The sequence below is a fragment of the Lethenteron reissneri genome, chromosome 28 (genome assembly GCF_015708825.2).
Source record: "Lethenteron reissneri isolate LAM-NWPU_2019-01 chromosome 28, ASM1570882v1, whole genome shotgun sequence".
NCBI classification, from domain to species: Eukaryota; Metazoa; Chordata; class Hyperoartia; order Petromyzontiformes; family Petromyzontidae; genus Lethenteron; species Lethenteron reissneri.
In genome coordinates this window covers 4,691,496-4,712,492 of record NC_083806.1, presented here as the reverse complement: position 1 = coordinate 4,712,492, position 20,997 = coordinate 4,691,496, and the positions used below count along the sequence as shown (strand labels likewise).

Below are 20,997 nucleotides of genomic sequence, written 5' to 3'. Positions count from 1 at the left end.
TCATTAGGGATGTCGAACTAGTTCGTTTTCACCATTGGAACCTCATTTGCCAGTAAAAAATATGAAAAAAAATGTTTTACCCTTCTATCTGGCAACAAAACAATTATCATAGTATCATATATTTTTACTGGCAAATGAGGTTCCAATGTTGTAAATGCTTACCCCGAGCTCTCATACTCTGATGGTGCATTGTCTTTGAGTTGTGCGCCTTTTGGCGTCATCTGGTCCAACCCATGTGAGACTAGGCTCCAGGGAAAGCTGTCTCGGGTGTGGAACAATCAACTTCCAGGACAGTGCATACATTATCAGAGTTATGTTTTTTGTTTGCATTATGACTGCAGGTATTGTGGTCTATGCAAACATGACTCCTTGTAAAAAAGGTGGTAGTTGTGTTGCCAGATAGAAGGGTAAATAAAATCAATTATCATACTTCGTTTTCGGTTACGGTTCGTAATTTTCGGTTTCTGGTTAATGGTTTGCCTCGGTCGCCGAATTTTTCTTATTATTCAGATTATTATTATTTTACATTCCAGTTCCAGAACTAAATTTATGTTGTGTGTGTATATACACATCGGTACGTTTTTCGGTTTCGGTTCATGAAAAAAGCGGTTAATTCTGGTTTTCGGTTCGACTGTGTGCAACATGACGAATCGATAAACGATTCGATTCTTATGCTCGCGCACTTCCCGCGAGATCAATAATCCAGCGATAATCACTTCCTAATCAATGCGCCATTATCACGGTTCTCCCATTGCCACATGGGTGGCCTAAATTCACAACGATGCATTGATTGGTCATTATCGATTATAATCGATTACTCAGTTATCACTGGGGAGACAAAGGCGGCCGGACTTGTATTGTAATCTATTCATAGCATGGGCTTGGCCCAGGACACATCGCGGATAAGGGCGCCACGGTGGCTAGGGGATGTTAACTACCTCGCCTGGTGTACAGGAGGTCGTGGGTTCGATCCCGACCCTGACGCCTGCTGTATATTTGGAGTTTGCGTGTCTCACTGTCATCATCACGGTGGCTAGGAGATGTAAACTACCTCGCCTGGTATACAGGAGGTCGTGGGTTCGATCCCGACCCTGACGCCTGCTGCTGTATATTTAGAGTTTGCGTGTCTCACTCTCATCATCATCACGGTGGATAGGAGATGTTAACTACCACGCCTGGTATGCAGGAGGTCGTGGGTTCCATCCCGACCCTGACGCCTGCTGCTGTATATTTGGAGTTTGCGTGTCTCACTCTCATCATCATCACGGTGGCTAGATGTTAACTTCCTCGCCTGGTATACAGGAGGTCGTGGGTTCCATCCCGACCCTGACGCCTGCTGTATATTTGGAGTTTGCGTGTCTCACTCTCATCATCATCACGGTGGATATGAGATGTTAACTACCTCGCCTGGTATGCTGGAGGTCGTGGGTTCGAGTTTCCATGTCTCTCTCTCCCCGTGGTCGTGTGGATTTTTCTCCGGGTCCTCTGGTTTTTCCCTCCACATTTAGCATCAACACGCGTTCAGGGTATTTGGCTGCTATAAATGTCCACGTGATGGGCCACTTCGTTTGAGCTCTCGTTTGCGATCGTCTGATCGCTTCTGGAGAAATAGCTGTGTAGCTCATTGGGCCTTACCTCGTAAAATTGTATTTTGAAAAAAATAATAGTTTAGTTGTAAGATGGAATCTCGACCCAACGGAACGAGACTCGCGATGGAATCGCAGTCAAAGGAGGGAGACGCGGCTAAGTTGAAGACTATCACGGGGATGGAGCGATGGTAGCAGGCCCCAGGTGCAGGAGTGCGGACGAACACGTGATGAAAGGTACTGGGGACTTGATGCAATAGTGGATAGACAATGGCTGATAATGATGGCGGTGTACACTCTGGCCTCTTCGTGTGCTCTGACGAAGGGCCATTGGCCGAAACGTCGCCTATTATCTATTTTTAAGGCCACAGTGTTATTGACGTATGTCTTGAGGTTTTGTTTGTTATTATAATTATAAAATCTAATTACGGCAAATTAATCGAATCGCCGCGGAAGAGGGTGGAGATTTATTCTTACATCGTGGACATTGATTTAGGGTTTTTGTGCTTCAAAAATCAATTCCGCCCGATTTGCTGCGCCCAGCACAAACAGTGATAGGGAGAGTGGGTGGGAGAGTGGGGGGGGGGGGAGTGGGGGGGAGAGTGGGGGGGAGAGTGGGGGGGGAGAGTGGGGGGGAGAGTGGGGGGAGAGTGGGGGGAGGGAGAGTGGGGGAGGGAGAGCGGGGGGAGGGAGAGCGGGGGGAGAGTAGGGGGAAGAGTGGGGGGGGAGAGCGGGGGGAGAGTGGGGAGAGAGACGTCTCCCCGACAGGCGGGGTCATTAACGAGAGCAACGGAGCTAGGAATTTATAGAGATGGTGGGAGAGAGGTGAGGGAGAGAGAGAGGGTGGGAGAGTGGTATAGTGGGAGGGAGGGAGATACGGTGAGATAGTCGGAGGGAGGTGAAGGAAGCAGGGAGAGAGGTGAGGGAGAGTGGTATAGTGGGAGGGAGGGAGATACGGTGAGATAGTCGGAGGGAGGTGAAGGAAGCAGGGAGAGAGGTGAGGGAGGGAGAGCGGGAGCCAGGGAGCAAGCAATGTGTATCCTTTTGTAAAATCTAGTAAACTGACTAAACATCTACACCTTGAAAACAAACTCAAATCACACGAACAACCAAAGTATTCTTGTACATCCCGTCAGCCAGCGCACGGCTTTCTGGGAGTGCATATGGTCTCGACAGCAGTGAAAGTCTAGACGAGCAAATCTCTGCGCCGGTTTCGATTCGCGGTGTCTCTGGCAGCAGAGCCGAGCACACGTGCATCAAATCAGCTTGCTTGTCTTGAATCCATGCGGCTGTAATCACGCACTGGATTGTCTGCTGCTCCTGTTGCTACTGCTGATCATGCTGCTGCTGATGATGATGATCATAATGCGTCTACCACTGTTGATTATGCTACTGCTGATCATGCTGCTGATGATGATGATGGTCATAATGCCTCTACTACTGCTGATGATGATGATGGTCATAATGCTTCTACCACTGTTGATGATGCTACTGCTGATCATGCTGCTGCTGCTGCTGATTATGGTCATAATGCCTCTACCACTGTTGATGATGCTGCTGCTCATAATTCTGCTGCTGATGATGATGATATTGCTAGTGACAATTAGAAAAAAAACTCGACACATTCGTCAACATCAATGCCCCAGGGAGAAACAAATAAATAATAGGCGACGTTCCAGGCAATTGCCCTTCAAAGTAGTAGAGTTCATTGGTGACAGTGCTCGCGATGCCGCTGTTGAGAGACCCCCTGTACCAAATCCCCGTGGATGCAGTCCGCTCCTCGAGTTGTGATCACAGCGCCAGCGCACAGGCCTAACCGCGTGCCCGTTCATTAGTAATCCCTCCCGTGTCTGAGTGAGTGTGAGTGTGCGAGTGAGTGAGTGAGTGTGCGAGTGAGTGTGAGAGTGAGTGAGTGTTTGTGGGAGTGAGCGTGCGAGTGTGTGAGTATGAGTGAGTGTGTGTGCGAGTGAGTGTGTGAGTGAGTGTTCGAGTGTGTGAGTATGAGTGAGTGTGTGTGCGAGTGAGCGTGCGAGTGAGTGTGCGAGTGTGTGTGAGTGAGTGTGTGAGTTTGAGTGAGTGAGTTTGAGTGAGTGTGAGTGAGTGTTTGAGTGTGTGTGAGTGAGTGTTCGAGTGTGTGAATGCGCGAGTGAGTGAATGCGCGAGTGAGTGAATGCGCGAGTGAGTGTGTAATGTGTTGCGGTAGTGTAGCTGTTAGCGCGCTGCAGTGTGTTAAAATCGCCACTGGGGAGACAAAGGCGGCCAGGCATGGTGCTGATCACCCACCCCCTCGTGTGCCGTGCCGGCCTTCATAGGTGCTCGCTAACAGCACCTGCCCCAACAGTCTGTTAAGGCTCTGAGTGAGTGTGTAACGTGTTGGGTGGTGCATCTGGGAGTCATCTCAGTCAACCCATGGCACCTGTGTCTGTTCCGTGCCCCTATCGCAGGCAGCGAGCCTTCGACACTTGACGTGCCCTTCAACGTGCACCTAGCATGGCACAAGCGCCGCGGTGACGTCACCGCCACTGTAGTGTTGTTGTTGTTGTGTAACGTGCGGGAGAGCGGTGGTGCAGCGGTTAGCGCGCTGCGCTACGCAGAGACCCGAGTTGGATTCCCGCCCACGACCAACACCACCAGCGTTGACGATTATTTTAATCCGGTCTTGGGCATCCCCTAGGTCGACTCGGCCTCAAATGAGTACGTGGTGCAGGCGTGTATATACATCGCCACCTGGGGAGACAAAGGCGGTCGGGCGTGGTGCTTGCCGCCAACCCCCTCTCGTGTGCCGTGCGCATCCTTCACAGGTGCTCACCGCTAACAGCACTTGCTCCAACAGTCTGTTGAGGCTATACGGGGGATCTTTGCCTCGTGCAATGTGTGCTCGTGAAGAGCGGTGGCCGCGGCGGCGCGAGTTCGACCAGCGTCGGTGACGAATATCCGAACGGGGCCCGGACCTCGCCTACGTCGACTTGGCCTAAAATCAGTTGCCGGGTAGCAGCGTTGTAAACACCAGCGGTGGGGAGCTAAAGGCGGCGTGACGTGGTGCGCTGGGGGTGCTGGTGGTGGTGGTGGTGGGTAGGAATGCACTTGCACCGGTACTCAAACGGCAACGACGGGAGATGGAATGGAATGGAATCGACGGCGCCTGTCGCGTGCCAGGTGAGACATTATGATTGCAGGTATTGTGGTCTATGCAAACATGACTCCTTGTAAAAAAAGGTGTCAGTTTTGTTGCCAGATAGAAGGGTAAAAAAACAATTATCATATTTTTTTTAATGGCAAATGAGGTTCCAATGGTGTAAATGCTTACCCCGAGCTCTCATACTCTGATGGTGCATTGTCTTTGAGTTGTGCGTCTTTTGGCGTCATCTGGTCCAACCCATGTGAGACTGGGCTCTAAGGAAAGCTGTCTCGGGTGTGGACCAATCAACTTCAAGGACAGTGCATATATTATCAGAGTTATGTTTTTTGTTTGCATTATGACTGCAGGTATTGTGGTCTATGCAAACATGACTCCTTGTAAAAAAGGTGTCAATTTTGTTGCCAGATAGAAGGGTAAAAAAACAATTATCATATTTTTTACTGTCAAATGAGGTTCCAATGGTGTAAATGCTTACCCCGAGCTCTCATACTCTGATGGTGCATTGTCTTTGAGTTGTGCGCCTTTTGGCGTCATCTGGTCCAACCCATGTGAGACTGGGCTCTAAGGAAAGCTGTCTCGGGTGTGGACCAATCAACTTCAAGGACAGTGCATATATTATCAGAGTTGTGTTTTTTGTTTGCATTATGGCTGCAGGTATTGTGGTCTATGCAAACATGGCTCCTTGTAAAAAAAAAAAAGCTGCCAGATTTGTTGACAGATAGGTTAAAAAAACAATTATCAACGTCTACGACGTCAGCTGCCGCGCCCGGAGATCGAGTCGCGTGGAGTCGAACGGGCCATATATAACCCCCCCACCCCCTCCTTATACCCCCTTCATATACCCACTCACACCCGAGAGACCATCTCGCCTCCCCGTGTCCGCGGGACGAGAGGCGCGCATCGGGGGGTAGGGGAGATGGCGATTTCCAATTTCCTCGGCGGAAAATTAGCGCAGTGCGGACAGCCGGCAGAGGAATGTGGATTTGATGAAGACACCAAGTCTATAGCGGCTCCGGTGAGAGAGAGGAGAGAGAGAGGAGAGAGAGGGAGCCCGTGATTAACTCTGCGTGTGGGGCGAGGAAAACATCCTTGGGGGGTGGTGGATGTGGTGGTAGTGGTGGCGGGAGGGGTTAAGGGGTTTACAAAACAATTTGCTGGAGCACGCCACGGGGGGGGGGGGGGGGGGGGGCAGCGACAATCATCGTCGTCAACGTTGTCACAAGAGAGGAGTTGTCGGACGCTGCTTGTTTTTTTTTTAAAACGAGCGAGCATTTTGCGTTACGGGAGTTTGGGGGATTAGGCGGAGCGGGAAGTCGATGAGACGATGGTGTTGATGGTGGTGGTCGTGATGATGGTGGTGGTGGTGATGGTGGTGATGGTGGTGATGGTGGTGGAGGTGATGGTGGTGGTGGAGGTGGTGGTAATGATGGTGGTGGTGATGATGGTGGAGATGATGGTGGTGGTGATGATGATGACGGTTATGGTTATGATGGTGGTGGTAGTGATGCTGGTGATTGATGGTGGTTGTGGTGGGGAGTGGTGGTGTAGCGGTTAGCGCGTTGCGCTACAAACCCGGCGACCCGAGTTCGATTTCCGCTCACGACCGACACCAGTGACGATTATCTGAACCGGTCCTGGGCCTCCCCTAGGTCGACTCAGCCTCAAATGAGTACCTGGTGCGGTGTGTAAACATCGCCACTAGGGAGACAAAGGCCGTTGGGCGTGGTGCTGGCCACCCACCCCCTCGTGTGCCGTGCCGGCCTTCATAGGTGCTCGCTAACAGCACTTGCCCCAACAGCCTGTTCCAGGCTACACGGGGGGATCGTTGTATATTTTTATGGTGGTGATGATGGTGCTGGTGGTGATGGGAGAGAATTCCAAAATTGGTCCCTTGCTCGCGCGAATTTAGGCCGATGCTTTGAGATACGTTACGTCTCAAACTCGCTGATACTCAAACTGATACGCAGGAGGTTTCGTGGGTTCGATCCTGGACCCGGGCGATGCCTGTTGTTGTATATTTGGAGTTCCGCGTGTTCTCTCTCCCTCCCTCCCCGTGGTGGTGGTGGCGTGGGTTGTTCTCCGGGTTCCTCCTCCGGGTTTGCCCCCCCCCCCCTCCAACCCCTACCTCAAGAAACAACAACACATTGAGGATAATTTGGCTGCTGCTATAAATCCCCACGTGATGACGATGGTGATGATTATAATGGTGATGATGGTGATGATTATAATGGTGATGATGGTGATGATTATAATGGTGATGATGGTGATGATTATAATGGTGATGATGGTGATGATTATAATGGTGATGATGATGATATCAGCCGCCGCGAGGATGAGCAGCTATAATCATCATCATCGCGTGTGGCCAGGTCGCCTCTGTACAAGAGGTCCAGGCTGAGTGGGGTTTTACTTGCTGCGTTACCTGGTGACTAACATCATCGTTTAGCTCGGACTTCCCATCGTGTCCTCGCCTTTCGCCTGCCCCGCCGTGGCTCCGTCCAGCTGCGAGGCTTGTTTGCGTGCCTTGCCGACGATCGCCAAAAACCCAGGACCACATCGAGGAAATTAATTAACGCGACGAAACCAAAACATCTGTAGGCGTGCGTCAGTAACGCGGTGTGGCCTTGAAATAATGCAATATACATCAGGCGACGTTTCGAGCCTTGACCCTTCTTCATAACACATCCTGCTTGGGGTGAGTGGCGGGGGTGTTGTCGACTGAGGCCACCGTGACTGTGGGAGGAGGTCGACGAAACGAGTGCCGCTTTGTGTTGTGCGAGTTGTCCTTACGGGTAGACTCGCTCCCGGCATAGGAATGTGGAATTTCCACCGCCGTCTCAGGGCTGTCAATGGGAGATGAGCACCAGTGCCTCAATGCCCATCAAAGCAGGGAATGGCCATGTGTTGTACGGTACTGTACTCCTATGCGTTCACGCCTGTGCTGAAGCCCCGCCCGCGTTCGAGGTTCAAGTTGATTTCGTTGAACCAGCTGATAACTCAAGAGACCGGGATGGAGAAGTCTCATTCGCAAGAGTGGGTGGGTGAGTGAGTGGGGGGTGAGTTAACTAATGAGTGGGTAAGTGAGTCACATGAGTGAGTGGGTGAGTGTCCAATTTGACTTCACATAGCCAGGTAACTCAAGAGACTGGGACAGAGAAGTCTCATTCGCAGGAGTGATCTGGATGTCACCAAAAGGACAACAAAAATTAAAATAAAAAACTCCCACTAATCAAATAAGGAAACAGCAGCAGCATGCACCAAACAAGCGTGGTGAAGTATGGTCAAACGAACTCCCCCACCCCCACCACCGCTCAAACGTGGGGAGATCCACTCACCGACTTTGCTGCACTGCTGCCGTTTTGCACAGAGACCAAGCAAGAACTGGAAGACCTGATGGCAGACATCAAGAAGACAGCCAACCGCGTGCGCTCCAAGTTAAAAGGTTCGTGTCCTCGTGGTTCGTGATGGCCATGACCAGGGGGGCTGTAGGTAACCTGAGGCCACACGCGGCTCTTCAAGGGCCGGCTTCCGTCACGTTCCTTGTGAAGGGGCTAACCGCCGTCACGTGGTCACCACCACGGTGCATTGCGGCTCTTGAAATATTTGCGGGGAGAGGGTTGATGTTTTTTAAACCGAATTCGAAAAACAAATGTGTCTCTGCGTGTTGGTTTGGTTTGTCGTGTTCACTTGGCCGTGTCGGAGTCAGTTTCGTTGCGAGCTTGAGTTCGTGTCCAGGATCTGGGTGTCTCTCGCTCTCTCTTTCTGAGTCGAAGTCTCTATAAACGCATACACACACGCTAATGACACTCACTAACCACACACACACTTACCACACACTCACTAACCACTCATAAACATTCACACACACACACTAACCACACACACACTCACCACACACACTCACACTAACCACACACTAACCACACCATACACACTAACCACACACACACACACTCACCACACACACTCACTACACACACTCACCACACAACACTCACCACACACACTAACCACACACAACACTAACCACACACCCACACTAACCACACACACACACTCACCACACACACACCACACACTCACCACACACACACTAACCACACACACACACTCACCACACACACTAACCACACACACACTCACCACACACACTCACCACACAACACACACACACTCACCACACACACACACACTCACCACACACACACTCACCACACACACACACCACACACACACACACACTCTCACCACACACACACACTCACCACACACACACTAACCACACACACCACACCCACACATCACCACAACACACTCACCACACACACACACACACGCACCACACACACACACTCACCACACCACACACACTCACCACACACACACACATCACCACACACACAACTCACCACACACACACACACACCACACACACACACACTCTCAACACACACACACCACACCACACACACCACACCACACACACACACACACTCTCACCACACACACACTCACCACACACACACTAACCACACACACACCACACACACACACTCACCACACACACCCACCACACACACTCCCCCCACACACACACACACGCACCACACACACACACACTCACCCACACACACACTCACCACACACACACTACCACACACACTCACCACACACACACACGCACCACACACACACACACTCACCCACACACACACACCATCACCCACACACACACACACCACACACACACACACACTCTCACCACACACAACACACTCACCACACACACACTAACCACACACACACTCACCACACACACACTCCCACACACACACACACACTCACCACACACACACACACTCACCACACACACACAACACGCACCACAACACACACACTCACCACACACACACACTCACACCCACACACACACACTCCACCACACACACACTACCACACACACACACTCACCACACACACATCACCACACACACACTCACCCACACACACTCACACACACACACACACCCACACACACACACACCACTCTCACCACACACACACACTCACCACACACACACACACCCACCACACACACTACCACACACACACTCACCACATCACCACGAACCACACACACACTCACCACACACACACTCACAACACACACACACACGCACCACACACACACACACACTCACCAACAACACACACTCACCACACACCACACACTCACCACACAACACACACACCACACACCACACACACTCTCACCACACACACACTCACCACACACACACTCACCACCCTGTCTAACCGCTGCTCTCCCACAGCCATCGAGCAAGACATCGAGAAGGAGGAGACGGAGAATCGCTCCTCGGCCGACCTGAGGATACGCAAGACGCAGGTGCGGGGGGAGGGGCGGCGGGGGGATGGGGGAGGGGCGGGGGGGGGATGGGGGGAGGGGCGGCGGGGGGATGGGGGGAGGGGCGGCGGGGGGATGGGGGAGGGGCGGGGGGATGGGGGGGGCGGCGGGGGGATGGGGGGAGGGGCGGCGGGGGATGGGGGGAGGGGCGGGGGATGGGGGAGGGGCGGGGGATGGGGGGGGCGGGGGGGGATGGGGGGAGGGGCGGGGGGATGGGGGAGCGGCGGGGGATGGGGGGAGGGGCGGCGGGGGAGGGGGAGGGGCGGGGGGATGGGGGGAGGGGCGGGGGATGGGGGAGGGGCGGGGTATGGGGGAGGGGCGGGGGATGGGGAGGGGCGGGGTATGGGGGAGGGGCGGGGGGATGGGGGGAGGGGCGGGGGATGGGGGAGGGGCGGGGGATGGGGGAGGGGCGGGGGATGGGGAGGGGCGGGGGATGGGGGGAGGGGCGGGGGATGGGGGAGGGGCGGGGGATGGGGGAGGGGGCGGGGGATGGGGGAGGGGCGGGGTATGGGGGAGGAGCGGGGGGATGGGGGGTATTCGTTGTAGCATAGCACAAGGAGCGGGAGCAAATATTTACGAGTGGCATTCGTGGTCGTGACTGAAAGTGTTGGTAGGAATGTCGACATCATTAGCCCCCTCACTCCCCGCAGCCCCCCACCCTATCCCCCGTTCCCCCCATTTCATCCCCCCCGCTGCCCCCACCCTACCCCCCCCCTCCGCTGCCCCCACCCTATCTCCCCCGCCCCCCCCCCCTGCACGCCCCGGTGACCCACACTGAATATTTATTATCGATGATGTGGGTAGGAACGGTGAAGGAGGAGGTTTGTGTCGATGTATTCATTCTCGACCTCGTTGATAGCCACATGGACACGCATTAGAGACAAAGACACGCGCAAGAGATGCGTCGTCGATACAAAGATCCCAGACCGTTGGGGCGAGTTCTATTAGCGAGCACCTAGAGAAGGCCGACAAGGTACACGAGGGGGTGGGTGGCCAGTACCACGCCGGGCCGCCTTTGTCTCCCCAGTGGCGATGTTTTTACGTACCGCACCAGATACCCATTTGAGGCTAAGTCGACCTAGGGGAGGCCCAGGACCGGTTCAGATCATTTGTCACCGGTGTTGGCCGTGAGCGGGGAATCGGGCGGCCGGGTTCGTAGCGCAGCGCGCTGCCCGCTACACTACCGCTCCACACATTTTAGAAACAAACATGCAGAATATAACAGGACCCTGCGGGGTGGGCTGGTAGGAATAATACTTAGTACCGGTACAGAGATATCGACCGGGTATAGAGGAGTTAAAGAAAAAAATACTGTATTCTAGTGTAACGTTAATTAAAAGTGTTTGTTTTGACAATAAACGCTGTGAGATTTAAAGACTCGTAGTCTTTCATTTCCAACACCACCCTCAACACCACCCCTCCCACGGACGGACGGACGGACGGACGGACGGACGGACACATTAATCTATTGGTGGTCTGGTCCACTTCGTTCCTACCAGTATAATTACGTGGCGTAACTGACACAGTTAAATCCACGTTCTTTACCAATCATCGGGCTCGCTAACAGCACTTGCCCCTACGGCCTGGTCAACGCTACACGGGGGATCTTTGTCTCTGTGGGTGGGTGGGATGGGGGCAGCGGGGAGACGCAGGGGTGGGGCAGTCGTTAATACCGTGGGAGTGTTGTCGACCGCGCGCTGTTGGCGAGTTCCCTTATCTCGTCCGCGCAGGTCCCACGGCAAACAGCGCAGCTACAAAGGGGAACCCCGCCCTGAAGCTACTGACCCTTTAAGGGGGTCTGGGGGGGGCGGAGGAGGGGGGTGAAGGGGTGGGGATGGGGGGTACGGAGGAAATGGGCATACGCAGCAAGGCTCACAGATCTCCCGTGCGACGTGGACTTCATTAGTTGATGAGAGCAGTTTTGTTGATATCAGCTTTGTCGATAGCAATTGTGTTGATAGCGATGTCATTGAGAGCAGTTTTGTTGATAGCAATATTATTGATTGTAGTTTTGCTGACAGCAGTTTCGTTGATAGCAATTTTTTTGATAGCAATGTTGTTGATAAAAATTTTGTCGGTAACAATTTTGTTGATATCAATATTGTTTATAGCAATTTTGTTGATAACAATTTTGTTGATAACAATTTTGTCGGTAACAATTTTGTTGATATCAATATTTTTTGATAGCAATGTTGTTGATAACAATTTTGTTGATCGCAATTTTGTTGATAGCAAAATTGTTAATCGCAATTTTGGCATTGAAAGCTATTTTGTTGATAGCGATGTTGTTCAAAGCAATATTGTTGGCAGCAACTCGGTCGATGGCAATTTTGTTGTCGATAGCAATTTTCCGTCTGTCCGTCGCGTTCATCCGGCCAAAAGCGTCAACCCATCTGCCTGTCCCCGTGCTGCTATCGTCCCGATCTCTCCGTCTGTCCGTCCCGTCCGGCTCTCCACCTGCCCCCTCTGCTTCTCTACTTGCTGACTTCACGACTGACCCCCTTCGCCCCCACCCTCCCCCCGCGTAGCATTCAACGCTGTCGCGCAAGTTCGTGGAGGTGATGACGGAGTACAACTCGACGCAGTCCGACTACCGCGAGCGGTGCAAGGGGCGCATCCAGAGGCAGCTCGAGATCAGTACGAGAACTCCGCGCACACTCCATGATCAGTCCACTGCTGGATGAATGCCTCCCACCACGTGAACGCCCCTCCGCACCCTCTCCGTCACTGCCTCCGTCATTCAATCACTCGTTCGCCTCCCTCCGTCACTGCTGCCTTCCCCACCATCGCTCCCTCCTTTGTCATTCACTCGCTGCTTTGTCACTCGCTCCTTCACTCACTCCTTCACTCACTCCTTCACGCCGTTCTCCATTTGTCCTCTCCATCACCGGATGCCTCCCTCACTCGCTCACTCCATCGCTCGCTCCAACATCACTCTCTCCAACATCACTCGCTCCAACATCACTCCCCGGTTTCCCTCCCTCCCTCGCACCATCCAGCCGTGGATCAATGCACACTTTATTGAATACTTTACGGTTTCAGCGTCGCCCTCCCCAAATCTTGAACGCCCCACCCCGCCCCCCCCCCTCCTCCCCCCCACGTGTCCCGCGTGAGTGGCGTCCTCTCGTCACCTCCAAGTGGCTCGCTCAGGGGTGGAGGTCGGCCAAGGTCAAATGAACTCACAGAGACGTGACCTTCAAAGCCCGCGCACACAATGCAAAGACAAAGGCCCCCCCTGGTAGCCTTCAACGGACCCTTGTTGGGGCAAGTGCCGTTCGCGACTGGCGCACCGAATGAAGGCCACCACGGCACACGACGGGGGACGGTGTGGCCAGAAACCACGACGCCCGGCCGCCTTTGTCTCCCCAGTGCCGATGTTGAACTGCTTTCGCAAGTGTGCGCAAGCCGCACCAGGTACAGGACTCACTTAAGGCCGAGTCGACCTGGGGGAGGCCCAGAACCGGTTCAGATGTTCGTGCACCCCCCACACATCTCCCCACACTTTCTGCCCCCCCTGCTCTATTTACCAACTATTTACCAACCTGCAATGACCAGCGTGGTGAAGTATGGTCAACCTCCCCCCCCCCCCCATGACTAACACATAGCGTGGGAGGTAGGGGTTTGGGGGTGTCCCAAAATTTCAAGTTTAAAGTGATAACAATAACAATTTAAAACGCAATGAATTTTCACTGCTACGCGGGGGGCGGTTACCCCCTCCCCCCTCCCCCCTCCCGACCTGCCGTTGTGAGGTGTTGGGAGGGAGAGAGGGGGGTGTGGGGTGCCGTCGTAATCCAGCAGTGGAGTGGCTCGCGCGCTTGTGCCGCGCGTGCGGATGAGAGAGAGAGAGGGAGGGCGTGAGAGGCGCGAGAAAAGGTCGCGCGCTGACCGGCTCGCTGACGTCAGCACCGAGGGCCCGTGAGAGATTGTGCACGTGATGCATGGCCTTAATTAGCGGGCAGCCACGCGGGCCCTGTCAGCCCCCCCCCACACACACCCCCCCCACTCAGTCTCCTCCACAGCCACCCACTAGCCCACCCCCCCACTCGCACCACTCATCCACAGTGGTCTCACCTCTCACTCAGCTCCCTCTTCCTTCATCTTTGATCCCCCTCCCACCCCCACGCTCAGCCCCCCACCACCACCTTCCACTCATGGCCCCTCCGCTCCATTCGTCCACCCTCGCCTCTCAACCCCCCCTCTTCCCCGAGATGTTAACTACCTCGCCTGGTACACAGGAGGTCGTGGGTACGATCCCGACCCTGACGCCTGCTGTATATTTGGAGTTTGCGGTGTCTCTCTGTCATCATCATCACTGTGGCTAGGATATGTTAACTACCTCGCCTGGTGTACAGGAGGTCGTGGGTACGATCCCGACCCTGACGCCTGCCGCTGCTGTATATTTGGAGTTTGCGGTGTCTCTCTCCACGTGGTCGCGTGGATTTTTTCTTTTTGATCCGCGTCCTCCTCCGGGTTTTCCCTCGCACGTTCGGAATGAACGTCACGTGTTTTGAGCGTTTTGCTGATATAAATGTCCACACGGTGATGAGAGAGCCACGTTCGTCGAGCTATCATTTGTGGCAGCCAGGTCGCTTCTGAAAAAGAGCTACACAACTCAGTGGGCCTGACCTGGTGCAATAAAATAAAAATGGTTTAAAAATAGTCGTTTAATTCACCATCACGTGATCCTCCCACCTCTCAGCCCCCCCCACCAGCCCCTCCCACCTCCCCCCCCAGCCCCCTCCCACCTCAACCCCCACCCCCTAGGGCCACCCGCGCGTAAAAAATAAACTATCGGGGTCTTTGTCAGGGTCACGTGTGACACGCGGAGGCACGTGATGATGGTACTGATGATGCTGCTGCTGCTGATGATGGTGTTTGTCGTAAGGAAGTTGTTTCGCGATAACGATGCTGATGATGCTGATGGTGATCGTGATATGTACGATGCTGCTGATGATGGCCGTGATGGTGAGATGTATCATGCTGACGATGCTGATGATGGCCGCGATGATGAGATGCATGATGCTGACGATGCTGACAATGAAAGATTCGTGTGAATGACAAGTGTGTGGAAGCTAAAGGAGCAGCCCTGCAATTTCGCCCCCCTGTAGTTCCACTGCTATTGCCCCACCCACCCCCCCCCCCCCAAAAAAAAAAAACATGTTCCTGCTCGTGCTCTTTGCGGCGTCGTCGTCGTCGTGAGACGTCGACTTGACGCTTCAAGTTTGTGTTGTCTAACCGGGCGAGTACTCAAGAGCCCGGGATACCCAGTCAGCATGCCAACGTTCGGCTAGCGATGCCTGAACGTTGCACCAACGTTGCCTGAACGTTAGAACAACGTTGCTGCAACATTGGATGAATCTTGGACCAACATTGCCTGGAAGTTGCACCAACGTTGCCCCATCGTTAGAACAACATAGCTGCAATGTTGCCTGAACGTTGCCTGAACGTTTGAGCAACGTTGCTCCAACGTTGCTCCAACGTTAACCCAACGTTGTCTCTGCGTGTCTATATTTGTTGACCCAACGTCGGAGCAAGCGACAAAGTTACGCGATAATAACACCGGTGATTGATGATGATGGTGGTGATGATGATGCTGACTACGCTGCTGATGATGCTGCTGATGATGATGCTGCTGCTGATGTGTTCAGCTGGGAAGACGACCACTAACGAGGAGCTGGAGGACATGCTGGAGAGCGGCAACCCCGCGATCTTCACGTCCGGGGTGAATGCCAGACTCACACAAAGACAGAGGTTCCCCAATGTAGCCTCCAACAGACTGCTGGGGCCGAGGGCTGGTTTGCGAGCGCCTGTAAAAGGGGGGGAAATAAACACAGACGCAAGCGGATACACAGACGCAGACACGTGGAGATGCAGAGGCAGAGACACGGGCACGCATAGATACAGATACAGACATAGACACATAGACACAGATGCAGACATAGAAACATAGACACATAGACACAGATGCAGACACACTTTCTCATACAGATACAGACATAGATACACACAGATACAGAGACACAGACACACAGAGATGCAGATAGAGAGATACAAACACACATAGATATAGACACAGAGACACACATATACAGACACACAGAAGCACACAAACGCACAGACACACGTACAGATACAGACATAGATACAGACGTAGATACAGAGACACAGAAACACAGTCAGAGAGAAACGCAAATACAGACACACACAGAGACATGCGTAGAAAGTTCTAGGGGATGCGGGGGGGGGGGCTTCAGAAGTTGGTGTGGGGGGTTCTCAGGTGCGATCTGACCTCTTGACCCTGCCCCACTCCCCCCCCTCCCCTCACGCCGCCTAGATCGTGCTCGACTCCAAGATCGACAAGCAGGCTCTGAGCGAGATCGAGTCCCGGCACAACGACATCATCAAGCTGGAGACGAGCATCCGCGAGCTGCACGACATGTTCCTCGACATGGCCATGCTGGTCGAGAGTCAGGTGTGTGTCTGTGTGTGTGTGTGTGTCTGTGTGTGTGTGTGTCTGTGTGTGTCTGTGTGTGTCTGTGTCTGTGTGTGTCTGTGTGTGTCTGTGTGTGTCTGTGTGTGTGTGTGTGTCTGTGTGTGTGTCTGTGTGTGTGTCTGTCTGTGTGTGTCTGTGTGTGTCTGTGTGTGTGTGTGTCTGTGTGTGTGTGTCTGTGTGTGTCTGTGTGTGTGTGTGTCTGTGTGTGTATGTCTGTGTGTGTGTGTCTGTGTGTGTGTGCCTGTCTGTGTGTATGTGTGTGTCTGTGTGTGTGTGTCTGTCTGTGTGTGTGTCTGTGTGTGTGTCTGTGTGTGTGTGTCTGTGTGTGTGTGTCTGTTTGTGTCTGTGTGTGTGTGTCTGTGTGTGTGTGTGTCTGTGTGTGTGTGTGTCTGTGTGTGTGTCTGTGTGTGTATATATTAGTGTGCCTGTGTGTGTGTGTCTGTGTGTGTGTCTGTGTGTGTGTCTGTGTGTGTGTGTGTCTGTCTGTGTGTGTGCCTGTGTGTCTGTGTGTGTGTGTCTGTGTGTGTATATATTAGTGTGTCTGTGTGTGTGTGTCTGTGTGTGTGTGTGGCTGTGTGTGTGTGTCTGTGTGTGTCTGTGTGTGTGTGTGTCTGTGTGTCTGCGGGGAAGTGGTAGTGCAGTGGTCAGTGCGCTGTGCTACGAACCCAGAGGTCGTTTCCCGCTCACGGCCAACACCAGTCACAATATTATCTGAATCCGTTCTGGGCCTCGACTAGGTCGACTCAGCCTCAAATGATGACCTGGTGCGGTGTGTAACAATCTCCACTGGGGATACAAAGGCGGCCGGGCGTGGTGCTGGCCACCCACCCCCTCGTGCGTCGTGCCGACCTTCATAGATGCTCGCTAACAGCACCTGCCCCAACAGTCTGCGAAGGCTATACGGTGGATATTTGTCTTTCTACATGAGTGTGTGTGTCTGTGTGTGTGTGTGTGAATGTGTCATCTTAGCATTTAATATCATCTTAACATTTAACATCATCTTCGACCACGTAGTTTGAGAAGCCTTCCATGGCTGGACCAGTGGAATTTATATCTGATACAAACACAATGGGTGGCTGATCAATGCCCGGGTGTGGTCAAGGGATGGCACCCTACTGGTCAACCATGTTACGTACGCTGATGATCTGGTGGTTGCTACTCACTCTGAGAATGAGTTGGAGGTTCTGCTGCTGAACCTGGAGCGTGCCACTCAGAGGTGGGGCCTTAACATCAGGCCACCAAAACTGAGCACCTCCCTGCGTATATTGTATCATCCAATACTCCACCCCCTCAACTCGACATGAGTGATGGGAAAAGTATGGAGAGAGTGGAGAAGTTTCAGTACCTGTATCGTGTGCCTATGCCCACCTTCGGTTTGGCAGCAGATGTCTCACTGAATCAGCCGAGTGGCATTATTTTTTTTCGTCAGCTGCATAACGCTGTGTGGAAGCGATCTTCTCGGCCACAGTCATGCCCTCCCTTCTCTACGCTTGAGAAACGTGGACTCCTCTCATGGAACATCTGCGCCAGTTTGAAGCTTTCAGGCCGGCCTGCCTACGATCCATCCTGGGTTTACTCACAAATCCTTGAAAGATCTGGACATCTCACCATCACGATCATCATCAGTGAAATCCTCTGGCAGGCGAGGCTTCTTTTGGCTGGGTCATGTAGCCTGCGTGCCCATCCACCGCATGCCCAACTTATATTTGGCTGGATAGAAGGGGCTAAATGAGTGCTGCACGGGCTGGTACCAGCGGTGTCAAGATCGGCCTCTGTTGAGGAGGCTCGTGAAGGACGCTACTGGGCAGTTGGAGGCAGTCGCCCTCCAACAACAACGGAGGGCGGAGGAGCGACACTCACAACAACGAACGTAGCGCCGGGATGGCCAAAACACAACAAGTTGGCACAGTAGGGGGTACAGCTGGTGCATCTACCGGTCATCTCAGTCAGTGAACCCATGGCACCTGCTGGGTCTGTCCCGTGACCTCCTCCTGCACCTAGCCTGGCACAGCAGCAGCACAGCCCATGACACCTGCTGGGTCTGTCCCGTGACCTCTTCCTGCACCTTCCACAATTTGACGCGACGGCTGCAAAGCGCACCTAGCCTGGCACGACGAGCGCTGTGGCGGCTGTTAGCATCAACGCGTCGCTCTCCAAAGGCGTCTGAACGTTCTATTCGGCCCTCGGTAAGGGAACGGCACCCAGCGCCGAGCGTGCCACAGTGTCACCCGAGTTGCGCTTGTGACGTCTCCCCGATGCTTCTGTTAACATCTCCCCAATGTCCCCACCCGCGACTCTCAGGGCGAGATGATTGACCGCATAGAGTACAACGTGGAGCACTCGGTGGACTACGTGGAGAGGGCCGTGTCCGACACCAAGAAGGCCGTGAAATACCAGAGCAAGGCGCGCCGGGTGAGTGCCTGGACCAGTCACCAGGAGGAGCACCCCCCCGCCCCCCTGCGCGACCCCCACCCTCTCACCCCCCCGCCCCCCTCGCTCTGTCCCTCCCTCTTCCTCCTCCTCCTCTGTGCGGCATCATGGTTCATAGCCTCCATAAAGCGCGGTTCCCCACACTCCCTGCCGGCTTCAATCTCTCCCTCTCGTGCCTCTTCTCTCTCCCTCAATGCCACCCTCTCACTCTTTCCCTATCATCCCTCTCCTCACTCCTCCCCTCCCTCTCCTCACTCCTCCCCTCCCTCTCCTCACTCCTCCCTCCCTCTCCTCACTCCATCCCTCCCTCTCCTCTCTCTTCTCCCCTCCTCCCTCTCCTCACTCCCTCACCCTCCTCCCTCTTATTTCCTTCCCCATCCCTCCCTCCCCTCTCCTCAAATCCACTCCCTCCCTCACTCATTCTCCCGTCTCCTCCTCAATTAATCGTCCCCCACCACCACCTCCTCCTCCTACCTTTCTACTCCCCCCCCCTGCCCGTCCCCCCCTCCCTCCCCTTAGTTCCCGTGTGTGTGTTTGTTATTGTTTGTCGATCATTGGGCCTCGCCTAGGTCGACTCAGCCTCAAACGGGTACCTGGTGCGGTGTGTGGTAAACATCGCCGCTGGGGAGACAAAGGCGGCCGGGCGTGGTGCTGGCCACCCCATCCCCCGTCGTGCTACTCGCTCACAGCACTTGCCCCCTTAAGTCTGTTAAGGCTATACGGGGGAGGGGAGATCTTTACCTTTGTTGTTTTGGGCAGTTGTGAGTCGGTAGGTTCCTCGGTGTGAGCGAGCGATCAATGCCGCTGACGGCTGCGCCATGAGCAGAGGTCGCAATCGGGTACCCGATACCCGGCTACCCGTACCCGGCCGGGTACGGGTACCCGTTTGCGACCCTGGTGCGGCCGGGTACGGGTAGGCCGTGAGTCACTGGTGAGTAACCGTTTGTCACTTATTTCCCAACGTCTTGTCTCTTCTCACAATTCAAGTTCCTAGAATCAACCCGCCCGCGCCTGCAACATGGCTTCATCCCAGAGGTCGCAATCGGGTACCCGTACCCTACCCGATACCCGGCCGGGTACGGGTACCCAGGTATCGGGTAGGGTACGGGTACCCGATTGCGACCCTGGTGCGGCCGGGTACGGGTAAGTAATCAAAACCCGTTTGCGACCTCTGCCCGTGAGCGACGACTCAGCGTGGAGAGAAACTCTCGACCCTGGTGCCTGCCGCGGGCGCTGACTGTGCTGTTCACGTCGCATTTGTATATATAACAAAATAAATGCACGGATACAGCCGAGGACGAACGCGTGGTGGAAACTAAACTGCCTAAACTAAAGCTAAACCATTTTTACTTGACCAGGTAAGGCCCACTGAGCTACGCAGCTATTTTTAGAAAAGGACTTTGTCACATATGATAGCTCAATGGAGCCGGAGCATTTGGAAATGTATAGCAGCTAAAGCGCTAACAGCACTTGCCCCCAAACGTCTGATAAGGCTATACGGGGAGCCTTTGTCTTTGTGTGCTGGGTAGCGCACTGCCCTCTACGAACCCCGGCGACCCGAGTTCAATTCCCGCTGTCGACCCAATAACGGTGGCGAATATGTGAGCCGGTCCTGGGCCGCCCCTACGTCGACTCAGCCATCGTGAATACTTGTGAGAGCATCGGCAGTGGGGAGACAAAGGCGGTCGGGCGTGGGGTTTGGTTTGGCCACACCACTCCTCTCGTGCGCCGTGCCAACCTTCACAGGTGCTACTCGCTAACGGCACTTGCCCCAACGGTCTGTTAAGGCTATACGGGGTATCTTTGTCATTGTGGGTTTTTTAAATCCTTTATATTAAGTTCACTTGCTTGCTTGCTTACGACCGTGCAAATCTTTCGGTCGTTTTTTAACCCACTTCCCGTCATCCAATCGAGCTGACATTTT

General features: G+C 53.9%; 1 protein-coding gene across 7 annotated transcripts in view; it reads left to right on the top strand.

Moving 5' to 3' along the window:
• LOC133348840 (syntaxin-1A) overlaps window positions 1-20,997 on the top strand; it is a 91,591-nt gene that overhangs the window by 46,966 nt on the left and 23,628 nt on the right. For all 7 annotated transcript variants that reach the window (XM_061561892.1, XM_061561893.1, XM_061561888.1 and 4 more), the window contains 6 exons: window positions 8,093-8,167; window positions 10,059-10,132; window positions 12,679-12,787; window positions 15,799-15,872; window positions 16,485-16,622; window positions 18,945-19,055. In XM_061561892.1, coding sequence (XP_061417876.1) covers window positions 8,093-8,167; window positions 10,059-10,132; window positions 12,679-12,787; window positions 15,799-15,872; window positions 16,485-16,622; window positions 18,945-19,055 — 581 coding nt within the window. The remainder of the gene's footprint in view (window positions 1-8,092; window positions 8,168-10,058; window positions 10,133-12,678; window positions 12,788-15,798; window positions 15,873-16,484; window positions 16,623-18,944; window positions 19,056-20,997) is intronic.